The 24,943-nt window shown below is 49.0% G+C and overlaps 2 protein-coding genes across 2 annotated transcripts in view; both read right to left on the reverse strand.

The window, feature by feature from the left end:
* The window catches only part of mpp4a (MAGUK p55 scaffold protein 4a), a 48,077-nt gene extending 26,531 nt beyond the window's left edge, over window positions 1-21,546 (reverse strand). The window contains exons 1-6 of the mRNA XM_052521827.1: window positions 21,305-21,546; window positions 12,751-12,872; window positions 9,576-9,653; window positions 8,643-8,726; window positions 4,866-4,997; window positions 1-40 (exon numbers count right to left, since the gene is read on the reverse strand). The exon at window positions 1-40 is cut by the window's left edge and continues 42 nt beyond it. Of these exons, the coding sequence (XP_052377787.1) occupies window positions 1-40; window positions 4,866-4,997; window positions 8,643-8,726; window positions 9,576-9,653; window positions 12,751-12,861 (445 nt within the window). The 5' untranslated portion in view covers window positions 12,862-12,872; window positions 21,305-21,546. The remainder of the gene's footprint in view (window positions 41-4,865; window positions 4,998-8,642; window positions 8,727-9,575; window positions 9,654-12,750; window positions 12,873-21,304) is intronic.
* Window positions 12,867-18,088, reverse strand: LOC127931042 (uncharacterized). Its single transcript, XM_052521828.1, has 4 exons — window positions 17,196-18,088; window positions 14,960-16,997; window positions 12,962-13,028; window positions 12,867-12,872 (listed from the first exon to the last, which is right to left on the reverse strand). The coding sequence occupies exons 2-4, from the start codon at window positions 16,789-16,791 to the stop codon at window positions 12,867-12,869; spliced, it is 1,905 nt and encodes a 634-aa protein (XP_052377788.1). The 5' UTR covers window positions 16,792-16,997; window positions 17,196-18,088.
* Window positions 21,547-24,943: the final 3,397 nt, after the last annotated feature.

The following is a 24,943-nucleotide window of genomic DNA, read 5'->3' on the forward strand; positions in this document are numbered from 1 at the left end:
ATATCTCTCCGGTTTCCTCGTCCCTCTTTATCGTGGCTCCCTGGTGGGTACAATATTTAAAAACGCGATCACATGCATTTCTTTGACATAAAAAAGTCCCTAATTGAAGTGTTCTGTGTGAATGGAGACGAGACATGTTTCTGGACACGATGACGATGTACACGATGACGGTGGACACGATGACGATGGACACGATGACGGTGGACACGATGACGATGGACACGATGACGATGGACACGATGACGATGGACACGATGACGGTGGACACGATGACGGTGGACACGATGACGATGGACACGATGACGATGGACACGATGACGGTGGACACGATGACGGTGGACACGATGACGATGGACACGATGACGGTGGACACGATGACGGTGGACACGATGACGATGGACACGATGACGGTGGACACGATGACGGTGGACACGATGACGGTGGACACGATGACGATGGACACGATGACGGTGGACACGATGACGGTGGACACGATGACGGTGGACACGATGACGGTGGACACGATGACGGTGGACACGATGACGGTGGACACGATGACGGTGGACACGATGACGGTGGACACGATGACGATGGACACGATGACGATGGACACGATGACGATGGACACGATGACGATGGACACGATGACGGTGGACACGATGACGATGGACACGATGACAATGGACACGATGACGATCAACAAAACATGATGGTGGTGGTGATGATGATGATGATGATGGTGATGATGGTGGTGGTGATGATGGTGATGATGATGGTGACGATGGTGGTGATGATGATGATGATGATGATGACGATGGTGGTGGTGATGATGATGATGATGATGATGAAGATGGTGGTGATGATGATGATGATGATGATGATGATGATGATGATGATGATGATGATGATGATGATGATGGTGATGATGATGATGATGGTGATGATGGTGGTGGTGATGATGGTGATGATGGTGGTGGTGATGATGGTGATGATGATGGTGATGGTGATGATGGTGGTGATGATGATGGTGATGATGATGGTGATGATGATGATGATGGTGATGATGATGATGATGATGATGATGGTGGTGATGATGGTGGTGGTGATGGTGATGATGATGATGATGATGATGATGATGATGATGGTGATGATGATGATGATGATGATGATGATGATGATGGTGATGAGGGTGATGATGATGACGGTGATGATGATGGTGGTGATGATGGTGGTGATGATGATGGTGGTGGTGATGGTGGTGGTGGTGATGATGATGATGATGATGATGATGATGATGATGATGATGATGATGATGATGATGGTGGTGGTGGTGGTGGTGGTGGTGGTGATGATGATGATGATGGTGGTGGTGGTGGTGATGATGATGATGATGATGATGATGATGATGATGATGATGATGATGGGGGTGGTGGTGGTGATGATGATTATGGTGGTGGTGATGATGATGGAAAGTTGAATCACATTTTTGAGAATGAAGAGATGCCAGAATGTGAGACAGAGTAAAACCAGTAACAAGGTAGAGACAAGATTAAAGGAGAGATAGTGAGTAAGGTTACACACTGCAATGACGGGATGTACCACTGTACCTTTGACTGAGATCACAGGAGGTCAACCGTCCAAATACAGGAGACAGAACCCTTGGGAATGATAACGCCGTCAACCGAGTTCAGTCTATTTACCTTTCACGGTTATGTTCGTTGTTGAAGACAGCAGAGCAGATGAAGGAGGAGAGGAGACCAGGATCCTGAGCGTTACTTCTTCTTCTTCTTCTTCTTCTTACTGGAAAAGCATCCTGTGGTGTTCTGGTCCTCCTCTACTCCTGAACCAGAGAACCCGTTGGAGAGATGGGCGTTACCAGGTCCCTGGAGAGGACCACTGATGGTCACCCTCCTCTTACCGTTGGCCTTCTGACCCAAGGAAGACTTCCTGGAAGTTGGAGGTGAGAGGTGACTATCCATATAGGCTACGATGGATGATGAGGAGGAGGAGGAAGAAGAGGAGGAGGAAGAAGAAGAAGAAGAGGAGGAGGAGGAGGAGGTGAAAAAGTGGCTAGGGGGAGGAGATGGGAAGAGTTTGATTTGAGGACGAAGAGGAGGTGGTGGAAGAGGAGAAGGAGAGGGAGGTGAAGGGAAGAGTATGGGTTGAGGAGGAGGAGGTGGTGGAGGAGAGGGAGGTGAAGGGAAGAGTATGGGTCGAGGAGGAGGAGGTGGTGGAGGAGAGGGAGGTGAACGGAAGAGTATGGGTTGAGGAGGAGGAGGTGGTGGAGGAGAGGGAGGTGAACGGAAGAGTATGGGTTGAGGAGGAGGAGGTGGTGGAGGAGAGGGAGGTGAACGGAAGAGTATGGGTTGAGGAGGAGGAGGTGGTGGAGGAGAGGGAGGTGAACGGAAGAGTATGGGTTGAGGAGGAGGAAGAGAAGAGGGAGGTGAACGGAAGAGTATGGGTTGAGGAGGAGGAAGAGAAGAGGGAGGTGAACGGAAGAGTATGGGTTGAGGAGGAGGAGGTGGTGGAGGAGAGGGAGGTGAACGGAAGAGTATGGGTTGAGGAGGAGGAAGAGAAGAGGGAGGTGAACGGAAGAGTATGGGTTGAGGAGGAGGAAGAGAAGAGGGAGGTGAACGGAAGAGTATGGGTTGAGGAGGAGGAAGAGAAGAGGGAGGTGAACGGAAGAGTATGGGTTGAGGAGGAGGAAGAGAAGAGGGAGGTGAACGGAAGAGTATGGGTCGAGGAGGAGGAGGCGGCGGAGGTGTGTCGTGAGACTTGGATTCAATAACGAGTCCCTGCAGTTTATCGACCACCTCCACTAACAAGTTGAGAGCTAGAGCATTCTCATCCACGCTCTCTGACATCAGCTGCGTGGCGGACACCATCTTCTGGCCCAGGTCACGGACATCAATACTGCTGTTCTCCATGCTGCTGGCTACGGCCTGTACCGTACTCTTCAGCTCGTCCAAGCTGGGCTGCTCAGTCATATCCAGAGAGTGGTACCCACTAGCTTCGTTCTGGGAGCCTAGCCAACTCCGACGCCTGGGCATGGGGCTAGAGGGAGCCGTCCGAGCCCGGGGGCCACCGCTACTACTACCAGGAGTTAGGATCTTACTGGGGTGGTCCCCCAAAGCGGAGTGATAGACAGGGGACTTAGTGACGGTCAGGCTGATGGTTGGGACAGGGCCTTTCCAGTGAGAGGGAGGGTAGGCATAGTCCCCCTTTCTTAGGTCGTAATTCCTGTTGTCTCCGTTCTGTTTGGTTTTATCTCCACAGGGGGACGAGGAAGACAGTCGTAGAGGTTAGAGGTCAGCGGAGAAGATGGAAGAGAAAGAAAGCAGAAATATTAATGATCATTAAGAAGAAGATCCAACCCAGCAGAAAGAACTAACAGAAACAGTGAGGACGAATCACACGTATTTAAAAATACTTCCTGGAAAGGAAAGAAGAAGCTTTACAATACACTAACACGTATTGTAGTTGCTTCCTGTGTCCCCTCTGTCCTCCTACCATCTGTGTGCACAGGGCTGTAGACAGAGGGAGCAGAGTGGTTCAAGCCTCTCTCCCAGAGGTCTCCTGTCTGGCGACACAGCTTGCAGCTGCCTACGGAGTCATAGCGAGGAAGGAGTCGCGACCCGATGGACTCGAAGCGAGGGAGGGGCCGGGACTGACCAGGGAGCAGGGGGGCCAGCAGGTCAGCAGAGGTATAACTGTCTCTGTGCCCCCCTGACGCGGCTAAATGCTCCCCTGACCACGCTCTCCTCCCGTGGACCAGTCTCTCGAGGGTGATGCGCCGCAGGCTGTCCCAACGACTACGGATAAACCCTCCGCTGGCACTACCTCGTCCACCGTTCTTATAAGTAGAGACAGAGTCTGGGGTTACATTAGGACTAGCACCCCAGTCAACAAGTTAACAGCCCCAGGGATGAGACCGAAGTCTTTAGGGGAGCTACGAGAGAGAAGCAGCCACAACAGGACATTACAGATTATAGCTTCTGTAATGTCCTCAGAGTGACTAACAGAAATAGAGATGACTGTTTTGCATGTCCATGATACTTATGCCACAGAATATTCCCCTTGAGAATGTAACTTTAGCTACATTGAGCCGTCATCAGTAACAGAGTTTATTGCCTTACCTCCCTTATCCTACCTCATTTACACACACACTGTATATAGATTTTTCTACTGTGTTATTGACTGTATGTTTGTTTATTCCATGTGTTGTTGTTTGTGTCGCACTGCTTTGCTTTATCTTGGCCAGGTCGCAGTTGTAAATGAGAACTTGTTCTCAACTGGCCTACCTGGTTAAATAAAGGTGTTCTCAACTGGCCTACCTGGTTAAATAAAGGTGTTCTCAACTGGCCTACCTGGTTAAATAAAGGTGTTCTCAACTGGCCTACCTGGTTAAATAAAGGTGTTCTCAACTGGCCTACCTGGTTAAATAAAGGTGTTCTCAACTGGCCTACCTGGTTAAATAAAGGTGTTCTCAACTGGCCTACCTGGTTAAATAAAGGTGTTCTCAACTGGCCTACCTGGTTAAATAAAGGTGTTCTCAACTGGCCTACCTGGTTAAATAAAGGTGTTCTCAACTGGCCTACCTGGTTAAATAAAGGTGTTCTCAACTGGCCTACCTGGTTAAATAAAGGTGTTCTCAACTGACCTACCTGGTTAAATAAAGGTGTTCTCAACTGGCCTACCTGGTTAAATAAAGGTGTTCTCAACTGGCCTACCTGGTTAAATAAAGGTGTTCTCAACTGGCCTACCTGGTTAAATAAAGGTGATATAATTCAAATAAAATAAAAAACAGTAGTGCAATGTGAGTGTAACAGCATTGTGAGGTGTAGAGTTCTAGTAGATATATGTACCAGAGGCTGTTTGTTCTTGACCAGACAGACGATCCTCACGGCCTCCTCGTCTTCCGGCAGGTCCTCAGGGAGCGGAGGGAGAACTGGCTCATAGTCCGTCTGGGCCACCATGTCATGGGCTGAGAGGAGGGCCTGGGAGAGGAAGAACACGGGCAGTCAGCAAGTACGCCAACCAGTCAGTCAGTCAGTTAGCCAGTCAGTCAGCAAGTCAGCCAACCAGTCAGTCAGTTAGCCAGTCAGTCAGCAAGTCAGCCAACCAGTCAGTCAGTCAGTCAGCAAGTACGCCAACTAGTCAGTCAGTCAGTTAGCCAGTCAGTCAGCAAGTCAGCCAACCAGTCAGTCAGCCAGCAAGTACGCCAACTAGTCTGTCAGTCAGTCAGTTAGCCAGTCAGTCAGTTAGCCAGTCAGTCAGCCAACCAGTCAGTCAGCCAGCAAGTATGCCAACTAGTCAGTCAGTCAGTTAGCCAGTCAGTCAGTTAGCCAGTCAGTCAGCAAGTCAGCCAACCAGTCAGTCAGTCAGCCAGCAAGTACGCCAACTAGTCAGTCAGTCAGTCAGTTAGCCAGTCAGTCAGCAAGTCAGCCAACCAGTCAGTCAGTCAGCCAGCAAGTATGCCAACTAGTCAGTCAGTCAGTCAGTTAGCCAGTCAGTCAGTCAGCAAGTCAGCCAACCAGTCAGTCAGTCAGTTAGCCAGTCAGTCAGTTAGCCAGTCAGCCAGCAAGTACGCCAACTAGTCAGTCAGTCAGTTAGCCAGTCAGTCAGTTAGCCAGTCAGTCAGCAAGTCAGCCAACCAGTCAGTCAGTTAGCCAGTCAGCCAGCAAGTACGCCAACTAGTCTGTCAGTCAGTCAGTCAGTCAGCCAACCAGTCAGTCAGCCAGCAAGTGTGCCAACTAGTCAGTCAGTCAGTCAGTTAGCCAGTCAGTCAGTTAGCCAGTCAGTCAGCAAGTCAGCCAACCAGTCAGTCAGTCAGTCAGTTAGCAAGTCAGTCAGTTAGCCAGTCAGCCAGCAAGTACGCCAACTAGTCAGTCAGTCAGTTAGCCAGTCAGTCAGTTAGCCAGTCAGTCAGCAAGTCAGCCAACCAGTCAGTCAGTCAGCCAGCAAGTACGCCAACTAGTCAGTCAGTTAGCCAGTCAGTCAGCCAACCAGTCAGTCAGCCAGCAAGTACGCCAACTAGTCAGTCAGTCAGTCAGTCAGTCAGTCAGTTAGCCAGTCAGTCAGTCAACAAGTCAGCCAACCAGTCAGTCAGTCAGTTAGCCAGTCAGTCAGTTAGCCAGTCAGTCAGTCAGTTAGCCAGTCAGCCAGCAAGTATGCCAACTAGTCAGTCAGTCAGTTAGCCAGTCAGTCAGTTAGCCAGTCAGTCAGCAAGTATGCCAACTAGTCAATCAGTCAGTCAGTTAGCCAGTCAGTCAGCCAGCCAACCAGTCAGTCAGCCAGCAAGTATGCCAACTAGTCAGTCAGTCAGTCAGTTAGCCAGTCAGTCAGTTAGTCAGCAAGTCAGCCAACCAGTCAGTCAGTCAGTCAGTCAGTCAGTCAGTTAGCCAGTCAGTCAGTTAGCCAGTCAGTCAGTTAGCCAGTCAGTCAGCAAGTCAGCCAACCAGTCAGTCAGTTAGCCAGTCAGCCAGCAAGTACGCCAACTAGTCAGTCAGTCAGTCAGTTAGCCAGTCAGTCAGCAAGTCAGCCAACCAGTCAGTCATCCAGCAAGTAGGCTGACTAGTCAGTCAGTCAGTCAGTTAGCCAGTCAGTCAGCCAACCAGCTAGTCAGTCAGTTAGTCAGTAAGTCATCAAGTCAGCCAACCAGCTAGCCAGTCAGTCAGTCAGCCAACCAGTCAGTCAACAAGTCAGCCAACCAGTCAGTCAGTCAGTTAGCCAGTCAGTCAGTTAGCCAGTCAGTCAGTCAGTTAGCCAGTCAGCCAGCAAGTATGCCAACTAGTCAGTCAGTCAGTTAGCCAGTCAGTCAGTTAGCCAGCAAGTATGCCAACTAGTCAATCAGTCAGTCAGTTAGCCAGTCAGTCTGCCAGCCAACCAGTCAGTCAGCCAGCAAGTATGCCAACTAGTCAGTCAGTCAGTCAGTCAGTTAGCCAGTCAGTCAGTTAGTCAGCCAACCAGTCAGTCAGTCAGTCAGTCAGTCAGTCAGTTAGCCAGTCAGTCAGTTAGCCAGTCAGTCAGTTAGCCAGTCAGTCAGCAAGTCAGCCAACCAGTCAGTCAGTTAGCCAGTCAGCCAGCAAGTACGCCAACTAGTCAGTCAGTCAGTCAGTTAGCCAGTCAGTCAGCAAGTCAGCCAACCAGTCAGTCATCCAGCAAGTAGGCTGACTAGTCAGTCAGTCAGTCAGTTAGCCAGTCAGTCAGCCAACCAGCTAGTCAGTCAGTTAGTCAGTTAGCCAGTAAGTCATCAAGTCAGCCAACCAGCTAGCCAGTCAGTCAGTCAGCCAACCAGTCAGTCAGTCAAGTCAGCCAACCAACCAGCCAGTCGTCAGTCAGCAAGTCAACCAACCAGCCAGTCAGTCAGCTAGCCAGTCAGCTAACCAGCCAGTCAGTCAGTTAGCCAGTCAGTAAGCCAACCAGTCAGTCAGTCAGTTAGCCAGTCAGCCAGCAAGTACGCCAACTAGTCAGTCAGTCAGTCAGTTAGCCAGTCAGTCAGCCAACCAGTCAGTCAGCCAGCAAGTATGCCAACTAGTCAGTCAGTCAGTCAGTTAGTCAGTCAGTCAGTTAGCCAGTCAGTCAGCCAGCCAGTCAGTTAGCCAGTTAGTCAGTTAGCCAGTCAGCCAGCAAGTATGCCAACTAGTCAGTCAGTCAGTTAGCCAGTCAGTCAGCAAGTCAGCCAACCAGTCAGTCATCCAGCAAGTAGGCCGACTAGTCAGTCAGTCAGTTAGTCAAGTCAGCCAACCAGCTAGCCAGTCAGTCAGTCAGCCAACCAGTCAGTCAGCAAGTCAGCCAACCAGTTAGCCAGTCAGTCAGCCAACCAGTCAGTCAGTCAGCAAGTCAGCCAACCAGCCAGTTAGTCAGTTAGCCAACCAGTCAGTCAGCCAACCAGTCAGTCAGTCAGTCAGCAAGTCAGCCAACCAGCCAGTCAGTCAGTCAGCTAGCCAGTCAGCCAACCAGCCAGTCAGTCAGTTAGCCAACCAGTCAGTCAGCCAACCAGTCAGTCAGTCAGTCAGTGAGTCAGTTAGCCAGTAAGTCAGCGAGTCAGTGAGTCAGTCAGTCAGTGAGTCAGTCAGTCAGCAAGAGGAACACAGATCAACAGAGGGAAGTCCTATAGCCTCTTTCACAGTACTAAGCCAAGCTAAACTGAGCCGAGCCAAGTGATACTTCACCTGTCATTTTACCCAACTAGAATAGTTTATTGAAAGGAAAATAATCAAGACAGCACGCTAACGTTCGGGTTAGCACACTAACGTTCGGGTTAGCACGCTAACGTTCGGGTTAGCACGCTAGTGTTCGGGTTAGCACGCTAGTGTTCGGGTTAGCACGCTAACGTTCGGGTTAGCACGCTAGTGTTCGGGTTAGCACGCTAGTGTTCGGGTTAGCACGCTAACGTTCGGGTTAGCACGCTAACGTTCGGGTTAGCACGCTAGTGTTCGGGTTAGCACGCTAACGTTCGGGTTAGCACGCTAGTGTTCGGGTTAGCACGCTAGTGTTCGGGTTAGCACGCTAGTGTTCTGGTTAGCACGCTAATGTTCGGGTTAGCGCGCTCGTGGGAGAAGGCCACAAGTAGTCTAATCTGTTCTGACAGTAAAAGCCCAACGGTCTGAATAAGGTGAATGAAAGCTCCCACAGCTTACCTGTAGATGGGGGGACTTCAATAGACTATAGAGCTGTCTGGCCTCTGGGGACGGAGCTGGTACTGCTCGGATGTTGGACAGGATCTGTTAAACAGGCATACAAACAAACACAAGATCAGTACCATTAGCTGTCATTCATGATGTTGTGGGCTGCACAGTTAGCCCAAGTCATCTAGTTCTCTGTCAGAGAGTGAGGGTACGTCCTAAATGCTACCCTACTCTCTATATAGTGCACTACTTTAGATCCTTTATGCCCTGGTAAAAATATAAGGAAAAGGGTGCCAATTCAGACACTCCCTAAGAGTCTAGTGCACTTTTTATTTTTGTACCTTGGTTTAACTAGGCAAGTCAGTTAAGAAGAAATTCTTACTTTCAATGACGGTCTTGGAACAGTGGGTTAACTGCCTTGTTCAGGGGCAGAACGACAGATTCTTACCTTGTCAGCTCGGGATTTGATCTAGCAACCTTAGGTTACTAGTCCAACGCTCTAACCACTAGGCTACCTGCCGAGGTACTGACCTCGTGAGAGAGACCAGAAGCATAGGGCAGGTAGTTACTGGGTGGACTGACCTCGTGAGAGAGACCAGAGGCATAGGGCAGGTAGTGGTGACTGGGTGGACTGACCTCGTGAGAGAGACCAGAGACATAGGGCAGGTAGTTACTGGGTGGACTGACCTCGTGAGAGAGACCAGAGGCATAGGGCAGGTAGTGACTGGGTGGACTGACCTCGTGAGAGAGACCAGAGGCATAGGGCAGGTAGTGACTGGGTGGACTGACCTCGTGAGAGAGACCAGAGGCATAGGGCAGGTAGTGACTGGGTGGACTGACCTCGTGAGAGAGACCAGAGGCATAGGGCAGGTAGGGACTGGGTGGACTGACCTCGTGAGAGAGACCAGAAGCATAGGGCAGGTAGTGGTGACTGGGTGGACTGACCTCGTGAGAGAGACCAGAGACATAGGGCAGGTAGGGACTGGGTGGAAGACTTCTGAACTTCTGCAGACACTCGTAGATCTGTAGAGAGAACAGACATGTTCATTACACAGATTACACAGAGACAAAACAGACAGACAGGCACTAGGTATGACATTAAAGAGGGCGTAGTGACTACTGTAGAAAACACCAAGATAACATTACAGAGGGCTAACAGTGACTACTGTATAAAACACCAAGATAACATTACAGAGGGCTAGCGTAGCGACTACTGTATAAAACACCAAGATAACATTACAGAGGGCTAGCGTAGTGACTACTGTAGAAAACACCAAGATAACATTACAGAGGGCTAGCGTAGCGACTACTGTATAAAACACCAAGATAACATTACAGAGGGCTAGCGTAGCGACTACTGTAGAAAACACCAAGATAACATTACAGAGGGCTAGCGTAGTGACTACTGTAGAAAACACCAAGATAACATTACAGAGGGCTAGCGTAGCGACTACTGTATAAAACACCAAGATAACATTACAGAGGGCTAGCGTAGCGACTACTGTAGAAAACACCAAGATAACATTACAGAGGGCTAACAGTGACTACTGTAGAAAACACCAAGATAACATTACAGAGGGCTAACAGTGACTACTGTATAAAACACCAAGATAACATTACAGAGGGCTAGCGTAGCGACTACTGCAGAAAACACCAAGATAACATTACAGAGGGCTAACAGTGACTACTGTATAAAACACCAAGATAACATTACAGAGGGCTAGCGTAGCGACTACTGTAGAAAACACCAAGATAACATTACAGAGGTCTAGCATAGCGACTACTGTAGAAAACACCAAGATAACATTACAGAGGTCTAGCGTAGCGACTACTGTAGAAAACACCAAGATAACATTACAGAGGGCTAGCGTAGCGACTACTGTAGAAAACACCAAGATAACATTACAGAGGGCTAGCGTAGCGACTACTGTAGAAAACACCAAGATAACAAGGTAACATTACAGAGGGCAAACATAGCGACTACTGTAGAAAACAACAACATTACAGAGGGCTAACATAGTGACTACTGTAGAAAACACCAAGATAACATTAAAGAGGGCTAGCGTAGCGACTACTGTAGAAACAGCCTACATTACAGACCAGCATTACAGAGGGCTAGCATAGTGACTACTGTAGAAAGCACCAACATTGCAGAGGGCTAGCGTAGCGACTACTGTAGAAAACACCAAGATAACATTACAGAGGGCTAGCATAGCGACTACTGTAGAAAACACCAACATTAGAGGGCTAGCATAGTGACTACTGTAGAAAACACCAAGATAACATTAGAGGGGGCTAGCATAGCGACTACTGTAGAAAACACCAAGATAACATTAAAGAGGGCTAGCGTAGCGACTAATGTAGAAAACACCAAGATAACATTAGAGGGGTAGCGTAGCGACTACTGTAGAAAACACCAAGATAGCATTACAGAGGGCTAGCGTAGCGACTACTGTAGAAAACACAAATATAAAATTAAAGAGGGCTAACAGTGACTACTGTATAAAACACCAAGATAACATTACAGAGGGCTAGCGTAGCAACTACTGTAGAAAACACCAACATTACAAAGGGCTAGCGTAGCAACTACTGTAGAAAACACCAAGATACCATTACAGAGGGCTAGCATAGTGACTACTGTAGAAAACACCAACATTACAGAGGGTTAGCATAGTGACTACTGTAGAAAACACCAACATTACAGAGGGTTAGCATAGTGACTACTGTAGAAAACACCAACATTACAGAGGGCTAGCATAGTGACTACTGTAGAAAACACCAACATTACAGAGGGCTAGCATAGTGACTACTGTAGAAAACACCAACATTACAGAGGGCTAGCGTAGCGACTAAGATAACAAGGTAACATTACAGAGGGCTAGCGTAGCGACCAAGATAACAAGGTAACATTACAGAGGGCTAGCGTAGCGACCAAGATAACAAGGTAACATTACAGAGGGCTAGCGTAGCGACTAAGATAACAAGGTAACATGACAGAGGGCTAGCGTAGCGACTAAGATAACAAGGTAACATTACAGAGGGCTAGCGTAGCGACTAAGATAACAAGGTAACATGACAGAGGGCTAGCGTAGCGACTAAGATAACAAGGTAACATTACAGAGGGCTAGCGTAGCGACTAAGATAACAAGGTAACATTACAGAGGGCTAGCGTAGCGACTAAGATAACAAGGTAACATGACAGAGGGCTAGCGTAGCGACTAAGATAACAAGGTAACATTACAGAGGGCTAGCGTAGCGACTAAGATAACAAGGTAACATGACAGAGGGCTAGCGTAGCGACTAAGATAACAAGGTAACATTACAGAGGGCTAGCGTAGCGACTAAGATAACAAGGTAACATGACAGAGGGCTAGCGTAGCGACTAAGATAACAAGGTAACATGACAGAGGGCTAGCGTAGCGACTAAGATAACAAGGTAACATTACAGAGGGCTAGCGTAGCGACTAAGATAACAAGGTAACATTACAGAGGGCTAGCGTAGCGACTAAGATAACAAGCATTAGATACATATAATTCATGTACCATGTCACTATCATGCATGTCTGTATGTATGGATTAAAAAGGTATGGATTAAAAGGTATGGATTAAAAAGGTATGGATTAAAAGGTATGGATTAAAAAGGTATGGATTAAAAAAGGTATGGATTAAAAGGTATGGATTAAAAGGTATGGATTAAAAGGTATGGATTAAAAGGTATTGATTAAAGGGTATGGATTAAAAGGTATGGATTAAAAGGTATGGATTAAAAGGTATTGATTAAAGGGTATGGATTAAAAAGGTATGGATTAAATGGTATGGATTAAAGGGTATGGATTAAAGGGTATGGATTAAAAGGTATTGATTAAAAAGTACTGATTAAAAGGTATGGATTAAAAAGGTATGGATTAAAAGAAGCTAACTAACACTTATAGCTGTCATTATGGTAGTATTATATACAGGTAATATCAAGATGTATGGCCAAAATCTGGGTGATGTATGGTTTGGCTCATAAAGGGGTTGGATTAATGGTCAGATTTCAGACCCTGTATAAAAAAGAAACACAAATAAATATGACAGTCTTTTAGCAGAGACTGTATAAAAAAAAATACAGATTTGAGACCTTGAGTAGAGACTGTAGCCAGGGGGCGCTGAGAAGGCTGTAGAGGACTTCAGACCCACTGATGTCACTGTGGATAGCCAGCCTCACCTCCTCTGTCACACTGGACAGCATCTCTGTCAGACCTGGGGGGGGGGCAGGGGGAGAGATTGAGATAAAGACATACAGCAGAGACAGAGATAAGGACCTGGACAGAGACAGGCACATAGTTAACCAGAAGAAGAGGCCGGGACAGAGAACGGTACAGAGATAGAGACACAGACAGGGAACGGAACAGGGACCTGAACAGAGATAGAGACACAGACAAGGACCTGGACAGGCAGAAGAAGAGACAGAGACATATAGAAGAAGTGGCAGGGACCGACACCTAAACAGAGACAGGCAGAAGAAGAGACAGGGACAGACACCTAAACAGAGACAGGCAGAAGAAGAGACAGGGACCGACACCTAAACAGAGACAGGCAGAAGAAGAGACAGGGACCGACACCTAAACAGAGACAGGCAGAAGAAGAGACAGGGACCGACACCTAAACAGAGACAGGCAGAAGAAGAGACAGGGACAGACAGCTAAACAGAGACAGGCAGAAGAAGAGACAGAGACAGTCAGAAGAAGAGACAGAGACAGGAGACAGAGACAGGCAGAAGGAGAGACAGGCAGAAGGAGAGACAGACAGGCAGAAGGAGAGACAGGGACAGACACATAAACATAGACAGGAGACAGAGACAGTCAGAAGAAGAGACAGAGACAGGGACCGGGGACAGAGACAGGCAGAAGAAGAGACAGGGACAGACACCTAAACAGAGACAGTCAGAAGAAGAGACAGGGACAGTCAGAAGAAGAGACAAAGACAGGCAGGGATAAGGTCAGAGAAAGCGATAGGCAGGAGAAGAGACAAGGGCAGGAAGAGAGACAGGGAGAGGCAGGGATAGAGACAGGCAGAGACAGGGACGGGCAGGGACAGGGACCGGAACAGGAGCAGGGACAGAGACAGGGACAGGAAGCGGCAAAGGACACACAGAGACAGAGAGAGAGAAGCAGATACAATAGAGCACACAGAAGGGGGTGGTGTAATCTAGTGAGATAAAGACACAGGGGAGACAGAGACACTGGAGATAAAGACACCGGGGAGACAGAGACAGTAGAGATAAAGACACAGGGGAGACGGAGAGACTGGAGATAAAGACACAGGGGAGACAGAGACAGTAGAGATAAAGACACAGGGGAGACAGAGACACTGGAGATAAAGACACCGGGGAGACAGTAGAGATAAAGACACAGGGGAGACAGAGACACTGGAGATAAAGACACCGGGGAGACAGTAGAGATAAAGACACAGGGGAGATGGAGACACTGGAGATGAAGACACAGGGGAGACAGAGACAGTAGAGATAAAGACACAGGGGAGACAGAGACAGTAGAGATAAAGACACAGGGGAGACAGAGACAGTAGAGATAAAGACACCGGGAGACAGTAGAGATAAAGACACAGGGGAGACAGAGACAATAGAGATGAAGACACAGGGGAGACAGAGACAATAGAGATGAAGACACAGGGGAGACAGAGACAATAGAGATAAAGACACAGGGGAGACAGAGACAATAGAGATGAAGAAACAGGGGAGACAGAGACAATAGAGATGAAGACACAGGGGAGACAGAGACAATAGAGATAAAGACACAGGGGAGACAGAGACAGTAGAGACAAAGACACAGGGGAGACAGAGACACTGGAGATAAAGACACAGGGGAGACAGAGACAGTAGAGATAAAGACACAGGGGAGATGGAGACACTGGAGATAAAGACACCGGGGAGACAGTAGAGATAAAGACACAGGGGAGACGGAGACACTGGAGATAAAGACACAGGGGAGACAGAGACAGTAGAGATAAAGACACAGGGGAGATGGAGACACTGGAGATAAAGACACCGGGGAGACAGTAGAGATAAAGACACAGGGGAGATGGAGACACTGGAGATAAAGACACAGAGGAGACAGAGACAGTAGAGATAAAGACACAGGGGAGATGGAGACACTGGAGATAAAGACACCGGGGAGTCAGAGACAGTAGAGATAAAGACACAGGGGAGACAGAGACAGTAGAGATAAAGACACAGGGGAGACAGAGACAGTAGAGATAAAGACACAGGGGAGACAGAGACAGTAGAGATAAAGACACAGGGGAGATGGAGACACTGGAGATAAAGACACCGGGGAGACAGTAAAGATAAAGACACAGGGGAGACGGAGACAGTAGAGATAAAGACACCGGGGAGACAGAGACAGTAGAGATAAAGACACAGGGGAGACAGAGACAGTAGAGATAAAGACACCGGGAGACAGAGACAGTAGAGATAAAGACACCGGGGAGACAGAGACAGTAGAGATAAAGACACAGGGGAGACAGAGACAGTAGAGATAAAGACACAGGGGAGACGGAGACAGTAGAGATAAAGACACAGGGGAGACGGAGACAGTAGAGATAAAGACACAGGGGAGACAGAGACAGTAGAGATAAAGACACAGGGGAGACGGAGACAGTAGAGATAAAGACACAGGGGAGACGGAGACAGTAGAGATAAAGACACAGGGGAGACAGAGACAGTAGAGATAAAGACACAGGGGAGACAGAGACAGTAGAGATAAAGACACAGGGGAGACAGTAGAGATAAAGACACAGGGGAGACAGAGACAATAGAGATGAAGACACAGGGGAGACAGAGACAATAGAGATGAAGACACAGGGGAGACAGAGACAATAGAGATAAAGACACAGGGGAGACAGAGACAATAGAGATGAAGAAACAGGGGAGACAGAGACAATAGAGATGAAGACACAGGGGAGACAGAGACAATAGAGATAAAGACACAGGGGAGACAGAGACAGTAGAGACAAAGACACAGGGGAGACAGAGACACTGGAGATAAAGACACAGGGGAGACAGAGACAGTAGAGATAAAGACACAGGGGAGATGGAGACACTGGAGATAAAGACACCGGGGAGACAGTAGAGATAAAGACACAGGGGAGACGGAGACACTGGAGATAAAGACACAGGGGAGACAGAGACAGTAGAGATAAAGACACAGGGGAGATGGAGACACTGGAGATAAAGACACCGGGGAGACAGTAGAGATAAAGACACAGGGGAGATGGAGACACTGGAGATAAAGACACAGAGGAGACAGAGACAGTAGAGATAAAGACACAGGGGAGATGGAGACACTGGAGATAAAGACACCGGGGAGTCAGAGACAGTAGAGATAAAGACACAGGGGAGACAGAGACAGTAGAGATAAAGACACAGGGGAGACAGAGACAGTAGAGATAAAGACACAGGGGAGACAGAGACAGTAGAGATAAAGACACAGGGGAGATGGAGACACTGGAGATAAAGACACCGGGGAGACAGTAAAGATAAAGACACAGGGGAGATGGAGACAGTAGAGATAAAGACACCGGGGAGACAGAGACAGTAGAGATAAAGACACAGGGGAGACAGAGACAGTAGAGATAAAGACACCGGGGAGACAGAGACAGTAGAGATAAAGACACCGGGGAGACAGAGACAGTAGAGATAAAGACACAGGGGAGACAGAGACAGTAGAGATAAAGACACAGGGGAGACGGAGACAGTAGAGATAAAGACACAGGGGAGACGGAGACAGTAGAGATAAAGACACAGGGGAGACAGAGACAGTAGAGATAAAGACACAGGGGAGACGGAGACAGTAGAGATAAAGACACAGGGGAGACGGAGACAGTAGAGATAAAGACACAGGGGAGACAGAGACAGTAGAGATAAAGACACCGGGAGACAGTAGAGATAAAGACACAGGGGAGACAGAGACAATAGAGATAAAGACACAGGGGAGACAGAGACAATAGAGATGAAGACACACTGGAGACAGAGACAATAGAGATAAAGACACAGGGGAGACAGAGACAATAGAGATAGCAAAAATAGATATGTAAAAAACTGTAATTGAACCCTGACTTTGGCAGTACTGCCATTAGGCCATTGAATATCAGCTTCATACATGGAAAAGCGTGTTTGTGAGTCTCTTCCTCTTTTCTTTTTCTATGGTATTATGACGGTCCGCAAACATTCGGTAGAGGTATATGCTGCCACCTACTGTGTGGCCTGTATCCTACTGTTCTGGAGTGTCAATTCATAACACTGTGACACAAAGGGGAGGTGAAAACGAAGAAAAGTGGCCCTTCCAGTAACCCTGCACCCATTAAAACCTCACTACCAACTAACCCTGCACCCATTAAAACCTCACTACCAACTAACCCTGTACCCATTAAAACCTCACTACCAACTAACCCTGTACCCATTAAAACCTCACTACCAACTAACCCTGTACCCATTAAAACCTCACTACCAACTAACCTTGTACCCATTAAAACCTCACTACCAACTAACCCTGTACCCATTAAAACCTCACTACCAACTAACCCCGCACCCATTAAAAACTCACTACTATACCAACTAACCCTGCACCCATTAAAACCTCACTACCAACTAACCCTGCACCCATTAAAACCTCACTACCAACTAACCCCGCACCCATTAAAACCTCACTACCAACTAACCCTGCACCCATTAAAACCTCACTATCAACTAACCCTGGACCCATTAAAATCTCACTACCAACTAACCCTGCACCCATTAAAACCTCACTACCAACTAACCCTGCACCCGTTAAAACCTCACTACCATCTAACCCTGCACCCATTAAAACCTCACTACCAACTAACCCTGCACCCATTAAAACCTCACTACTAACTAACCCAGGACCCTTAAAACCTCACTAGCAACTAACCCTGCACCCATTAAAACCTCACTACCAACTAACCCTGCACCCGTTAAAACCTCACTACCAACTAACCCTGCACCCATTAAAACCTCACTACCAACTAACCCTGCACCCTTAAAACCTCACTACCAACTAACGCTGCACCCATAAAACCTCACTACCAACTAACCCTGCACCCGTTAAAACCTCACTACCAACTAACCCTGCACCCATTAAAACCTCACTACCAACTAACCCTGCACCCATTAGAGACACACCTGGCTGGGTCACTAGACAGACACCTGGCTGGGTCACTAGAGACACACCTGGCTGGGTCACTAGACAGACACCTGGCTGGGTCACTAGAGACACACCTGGCTGGGTCACTAGACAGACACCTGCCTGGGTCACTAGAGACACACCTGGCTGGGTCACAAGAGATACACCTGGCTGGGTCACTAGACAGACACCTGGCTGGGTCACTAGAGACACACCTGGCTGGGTCACTAGACAGACACCTGCCTGGGTCACTAGAGACACACCTGGCTGGGTCACAAGAGAGACACCTGGCTGGGTCACTAGACAGACACCGGGCTGGGTCACTAGAGAGACACCTGGCTGGGTCACTAGACAGACACCTGGCTGGGTCACTAGAGAGACACCTGGCTGGGTCACTAGACAGACACCTGGCTGGGTCACTAGAGAGACACCTGGCTGGGTCACTAGAGAGACACCTGGCTGGGTCACTAGAGAGACACCTGGCTGGGTCACTAGACAGACACCTGGCTGGGTCACTAGAGAGACACCTGGCTGGGTCACTAGAGACACACCTGGCTGGGTCACTAGAGACACACCTGGCTGGGTCACTAGACAGACACCTGGCTGGTTCACTAGAGAGACACCTGGCTGGGTCACTAGAGACACACCTGGCTGGGTCACTAGACACAGCGGTTAATAAACCACACACTGTATCCGGCAGATTAATGTATACTGCAGCTTAAAAAGTGACCGTATGCCATGTATGAAGACGACTCCACTAGATAGATATGCACTAAACAATACGCTGTGCAAACACGTTGATCTCGTCAACTGTCCGTGTGTTACAATAGAGGATGTAGCTAACGTACCAATACTCAGAATGTTGTTCCTGGAACCTCTTATCTTCACCCTCACTGATCACCACACATCCGGGTTGAACTAAACCCCCCCCGCCCCACAAAGCCACTGAAGATTTAAAAATAAACCCAGGGTTAGGGTGAGGAGCATCCAGGGTTAGAGTTAGGAGCATCCAGGGTGAGGAGCATCCAGGGTTAGAGTTAGGAGCATCCAGGGTTAGGAGCATCCAGGGTTAGAGTTAGGAGCATCCAGGGTTAGAGTTAGGAGCATCCAGGGTTAGGAGCATCCAGGGTTAGGAGCATCCAGGGTTAGGAGCATCCAGGGTTAGAGTTAGGAGCATCCAGGGTTAGGAGCATCCAGGGTTAGAGTTAGGAGCATCCAGGGTTAGAGTTAGGAGCATCCAGGGTTAGAGTTAGGAGCATCCAGGGTTAGAGTTAGGAGCATCCAGGGTTAGGAGCATCCAGGGTTAGAGTTAGGAGCATCCAGGGTTAGAGTTTCATCCAGGGTTAGGAGCATCCAGGGTTGAGTTAGGAGCATCCAGGGTTAGAGTTAGGAGCATCCAGGGGAGTTAGGAGCATCCAGGGTTAGAGTTAGGAGCATCCAGGGTTAAGCATCCAGGGTTAGAGTTAGGAGCATCCAGGGTTAGAGTTAGGAGCATCCAGGGTTAAGCCATCCAGGGTTAGAGTTAGGAGCATCCAGGGTTAGAGTTAGGAGCATCCAGGGTTAGAGTTAGGAGCATCCAGGGTTAGGAGTTAGGAGCATCCAGGGTTAGAGTTAGGAGCATCCAGGGTTAGAGTTAGGAGCATCCAGGGTTAGAGTTAGGAGCATCCAGGGTTAGGAGCATCCAGGGTTAGAGTTAGGAGCATCCAGGGTTAGAGTTAGGAGCATCCAGGGTTAGAGTTAGGAGCATCCAGGGTTAGAGTTAGGAGCATCCAGGGTTAGAGTTAGGAGCATCAGGGTTAGGAGCAGGGTTAGGAGCATCCAGGGTTAGGAGCATCCAGGGTTAGGAGCATCCAGGGGGTTAGGAGCATCCAGGGTTAGAGGAGCATCCAGGGTTAGAGTTAGGAGCATCCAGGGTTAGAGTTAGGAGCATCCAGGGTTAGAGTTAGGAGCATCCAGGGTTAGAGTTAGGAGCATCCAGGGTTAGGAGCATCCAGGGTTAGGAGCATCCAGGGTCAGGAGCATCCAGGGTTAGGAGCATCCAGGGTTAGGAGCATCCAGGGTTAGAGTTAGGAGCATCCAGGGTTAGGAGCATCCAGGGTTAGAGTTAGGAGCATCCAGGGTTAGGAGCATCCAGGGTTAGAGTTAGGAGCATCCAGGGTTAGAGTTAGGAGCATCCAGGGTTAGAGTTAGGAGCATCCAGGGTTAGAGTTAGGAGCATCCAGGGTTAGAGTTAGGAGCATCCAGGGTTAGAGTTAGGAGCATCCAGGGTTAGGAGCATCCAGGGTTAGAGTTAGGAGCATCCAGGGTTAGAGTTAGGAGCATCCAGGGTTAGAGTTAGGAGCATCCAGGGTTAGAGTTAGGAGCATCCAGGGTTAGGAGCATCCAGGGTTAGGAGCATCCAGGGTTAGGAGCATCCAGGGTTAGGAGCATCCAGGGTTAGGAGCATCCAGGGTTAGGAGCATCCAGGGTTAGGAGCATCCAGGGTTAGAGTTAGGAGCATCCAGGGTTAGAGTTAGGAGCATCCAGGGTTAGGAGCATCCAGGGTTAGAGTTAGGAGCATCCAGGGTTAGAGTTAGGAGCATCCAGGGTTAGAGTTAGGAGCATCCAGGGGGTTAGGAGCATCCAGGGTTAGGAGCATCCAGGGTTAGAGTTAGGAGCATCCAGGGTTAGAGTTAGGAGCATCCAGGGTTAGAGTTAGGAGCATCCAGGGTTAGAGTTAGGAGCATCCAGGGTTAGAGTTAGGAGCATCCAGGGTTAGGAGCATCCAGGGTTAGAGTTAGGAGCATCCAGGGTTAGGAGCATCCAGGGTTAGAGTTAGGGGCATCCAGGGTTAGAGTTAGGAGCATCCAGGGTTAGAGTTAGGAGCATCCAGGGTTAGAGTTAGGAGCATCCAGGGTTAGAGTTAGGAGCATCCAGGGTTAGGAGCATCCAGGGTTAGAGTTAGGAGCATCCAGGGTTAGAGTTAGGAGCATCCAGAGTTAGAGTTAGGAGCATCCAGGGTTAGAGTTAGGAGCATCCAGGGTTAGAGTTAGGAGCATCCAGGGTTAGAGTTAGGAGCATCCAGGGTTAGGGTTAACTTCCATTGACATTGGTGATCTGTTCTAAAAGTAAACATATGGATGAAGTCAGGGATTAAATGCTAAAACAAACCTCAGATAGTTTTCTTATATAATGAGGGATTTGTTATACTGTGATTAAAGTCCTTGGACGAGGTCAGATGGTAGATTGTACTGTGGTTTCTTAAAATGAATAGCTATTATTTTGAGTACAAAGAAAAACTACAATTTAATATGACCCGAGGAAGACTAGAGTAGAACAAAACGATTAGAGTGGATTGTATATATGTGATCAGTGGTATGACTGATTGTGATAGCTACGTTTATCCAAATAGTTGACTCTCTCTGATACAGGCAAGCCATCACTGACAACAAACTTAACAATCAATGTTTACAAAAGTAAAAAATGAAATCTTACCTTCTCAGACACTTCCTTAATCCTTCACCCTTGACCTCGTGAAACAGGTGTCTTCAGTGAAACAGGTCTCTCCAGTGACGATCACCTTATATTTTAGGTCATGTTTCAGAACAAAGTACACAGTCCCGGTGACAACATGTCTGTGATTTTACAACAAAGCGTTCCTGGGGAAGGCAGACTGTAATCCCTCTCTATCCCAGTTAATCTCGGAGCCAGCAGCAGAGTGTATGAACAGAGCTATCTCTTCCCTATCTCCCCCCTCTTTCCCTCTCTCCTCTCCTCCCCCTGGTTTCCCCTCCCCCTCTCTCCCCGCCTCCCCCTCGTTTCCCCTCCCCCTCTCTCCTCTTCTCCCCCCTCGTTACCCCTCCCCCTCTCTCCTACCCCTCTCCTCTCTCCTCGTTTCCCCTCCCCCTCTCTCCTCTCCTCTCCTCCTCTCTCAGGGAGAAGAGCACTCTTCATAGGCAGTCCTAAACTGGCACACAAAGCTTCTTAACCCTTTCTGTTTTTAGCCAGAGGGCCAGAGGGCATTAAGGACTGGCAGGAACAAGTCTTTCTGTTTTTAGCCAGAGGGCCAGAGGGCCAGAGGGCATTAAGGACTGGCAGGAACAAGTCTTTCTGTTTTTAGCCAGAGGGCCAGAGGGCATTAAGGACTGGCAGGAACAAGTCTTTCTGTTTTTAGCCAGAGGGCCGGCTGGCATTAGGGACTGGCAGGAACAAGTCTTTCTGTTTTTAGCCAGAGGGCCAGAGGGCATTAAGGACTGGCAGGAACAAGTCTTTCTGTTTTTAGCCAGAGGGCCAGAGGGCATTAAGGACTGGCAGGAACAAGTCTTTCTGTTTTTAGCCAGAGGGCCAGAGGGCCAGAGGGCATTAAGGACTGGCAGGAACAAGTCTTTCTGTTTTTAGCCAGAGGGCCAGAGGGCATTAAGGACTGGCAGGAACAAGTCTTTCTGTTTTTAGCCAGAGGGCCAGAGGGCATTAAGGACTGGCAGGAACAAGTCTTTCTGTTTTTAGCCAGAGGGCCAGAGGGCATTAGGGACTGGCAGGAACAAGTCTTTCTGTTTTTAGCCAGAGGGCCTGCTGGCATTAGGGACTGGCAGGAACAAGTCTTTCTGTTTTTAGCCTAGCCAGAGGGCCTGCTGGCATTAGGGACTGGCAGGAACAAGTCTTTCTGTTTTTAGCCTAGCCAGAGGGCCTGCTGGCATTAGGGACTGGCAGGAACAAGTCTTTTTGTTTTTAGCCTAGCCAGAGGGCCGGCTGGCATTAGGGACTGGCAGGAACAAGTCTTTCTGTTTTTAGCCTAGCCAGAGGGCCGGCTGGCATTAGGGACTGGCAGGAACAAGTCTTTCTGTTTTTAGCCTAGCCAGAGGGCCGGCTGGCATTAGGGACTGGCAGGAACAAGTCTTTCTGTTTTTAGCCTAGCCAGAGGGCCGGCTGGCATTAGGGACTGGCAGGAACAAGTATTTCTGTTTTTAGCCTAGCCAGAGGGCCGGCTGGCATTAGGGACTGGCAGGAACAAGTCTTTCTGTTTTTAGCCTAGCCAGAGGGCCGGCTGGCATTAGGGACTGGCAGGAACAAGTCTTTCTGTTTTTAGCCTAGCCAGAGGGCCGGCTGGCATTAGGGACTGGCAGGAACAAGTCTTTCTGTTTTTAGCCAGAGGGCCGGCTGGCATTAGGGACTGGCAGGAAAAGTCTTTTTGTTTTTAGCCTAGCCAGAGGGCCGGCTGGCATTAGGGACTGGCAGGAACAAGTCTTTCTGTTTTTAGCCTAGCCAGAGGGCCGGCTGGCATTAAGGACCGGCAGGAACAAGTCTTTCTGTTTTTAGCCAGAGGGCCAGAGGGCCGGCTGGCATTAGGGACTGGCAGGAACAAGTCTTTTTGTTTTTAGCCTAGCCAGAGGGCCGGCTGGCATTAGGGACTGGCAGGAACAAGTCTTTCTGGCCTAGCCAGAGGGCCGGCTGGCATTAGGGACTGGCAGGAACAAGTCTTTCTGTTTTTTTTAGCCTGGCAGGAACAAGTCTTTCTGTTTTTAGCCAGAGGGCCGGCTGGCATTGGCAGGAACAACTGGCATTAGGGAGTAGGAACAAGTCTTTCTGTTTTTAGCCAGAGGGCCAGAGGGCCGGCTGGCATTAGGGACTGGCAGGAACAAGTCTTTTTGTTTTAGCCTAGCCAGAGGGCCGGCTGGCATTAGGGACTGGCAGGAACAAGTCTTTCTGTTTTTAGCCTAGCCAGAGGGCCGGCTGGCATTAGAGACTGGCAGGAACAAGTCTTTCTGTTTTTTTAGGCTGGCAGGAACAAGTCTTTCTGTTTTTAGCCAGAGGGCCGGCTGGCATTAAGGACTGGCAGGAACAAGTCTTTCTGTTTTTAGCCAGAGGGCCAGAGGGCCGGCTGGCATTAGGGACTGGTAGGAACAAGTCTTTCTGTTTTTAGCCAGAGGGCCTGCTGGCATTAGGGACTGGCAGGAACAAGTCTTTAGCCAGAGGGCCGGCTGGCATTAAGGACTGGCAGGAACAAGTCTTTCTGTTTTTAGCCAGAGGGCCGGCTGGCATTAAGGACTGGTAGGAACACGTCTTTCTGTTTTTAGCCAGAGGGCCGGCTGGCATTAGGGACTGGCAGGAACAAGTCTTTAGCCAGAGGGCCAGTAGGCATTAAGGACTGGCAGGAACAAGTATTTCTGTTTTTAGCCAGAGGGCCTGGTGGCATTAAGGACTGGCAGGAACAAGTATTTCTGTTTTTAGCCTAGCCAGAGGGCCTGCTGGCATTAGGGACTGGCAGGAACAAGTCTTTCTGTTTTTAGCCTAGCCAGAGGGCCGGCTGGCATTTTTAGAACAAGAGGCCTAGCCAGAGGGCTGGCATTAAGGACTGGCATTAGGGACTGGCAGGAACAAGTCTTTCTGTTTTAGCCTAGCCAGAGGGCCGGCTGGCATTAAGGACTGGCAGGAACAAGTCTTTCTGTTTTCTGTAGGGACTGGCAGGAACAAGTCTTTCTGTTTTTAGCCAGAGGGCCAGAGGGCCTGCTGGCATTAGGGACTGGCAGGAACAAGTCTTTCTGTTTTTAGCCTAGCCAGAGGGCCGGCTGGCATTAGGGACTGGCAGGAACAAGTCTTTCTGTTTTTAGCCTAGCCAGAGGGCCGGCTGGCATTAGGGACTGGCAGGAACAAGTCTTTCTGTTTTTAGCCTAGCCAGAGGGCCGGCTGGCATTAGGGACTGGCAGGAACAAGTCTTTCTGTTTTTAGCCAGAGGGCCGGCTGGCATTAGGGACTGGCAGGAAAAGTCTTTTTGTTTTTAGCCAGAGGGCCAGAGGGCCGGCTGGCATTAAGGACTGGCAGGAACAAGTCTTTCTGTTTTTAGCCAGCCAGAGGGCCGGCTGGCATTAGGGACTGGCAGGAACAAGTCTTTCTGTTTTTAGCCTAGCCAGAGGGCCGGCTGGCATTAGAGACTGGCAGGAACAAGTCTTTCTGTTTTTAGCCAGAGGGCCAGAGGGCATTAAGGACTGGCAGGAACAAGTCTTTCTGTTTTTAGCCAGAGGGCCGGCTGGCATTAAGGACTGGCAGGAACAAGTCTTTCTGTTTTTAGCCAGAGGGCCAGAGGGCCGGCTGGCATTAGGGACTGGTAGGAACAAGTCTTTCTGTTTTTAGCCAGAG

The sequence above is a fragment of the Oncorhynchus keta genome, chromosome 7 (assembly GCF_023373465.1).
Source record: "Oncorhynchus keta strain PuntledgeMale-10-30-2019 chromosome 7, Oket_V2, whole genome shotgun sequence".
Classification (NCBI taxonomy): Eukaryota; Metazoa; Chordata; class Actinopteri; order Salmoniformes; family Salmonidae; genus Oncorhynchus; species Oncorhynchus keta.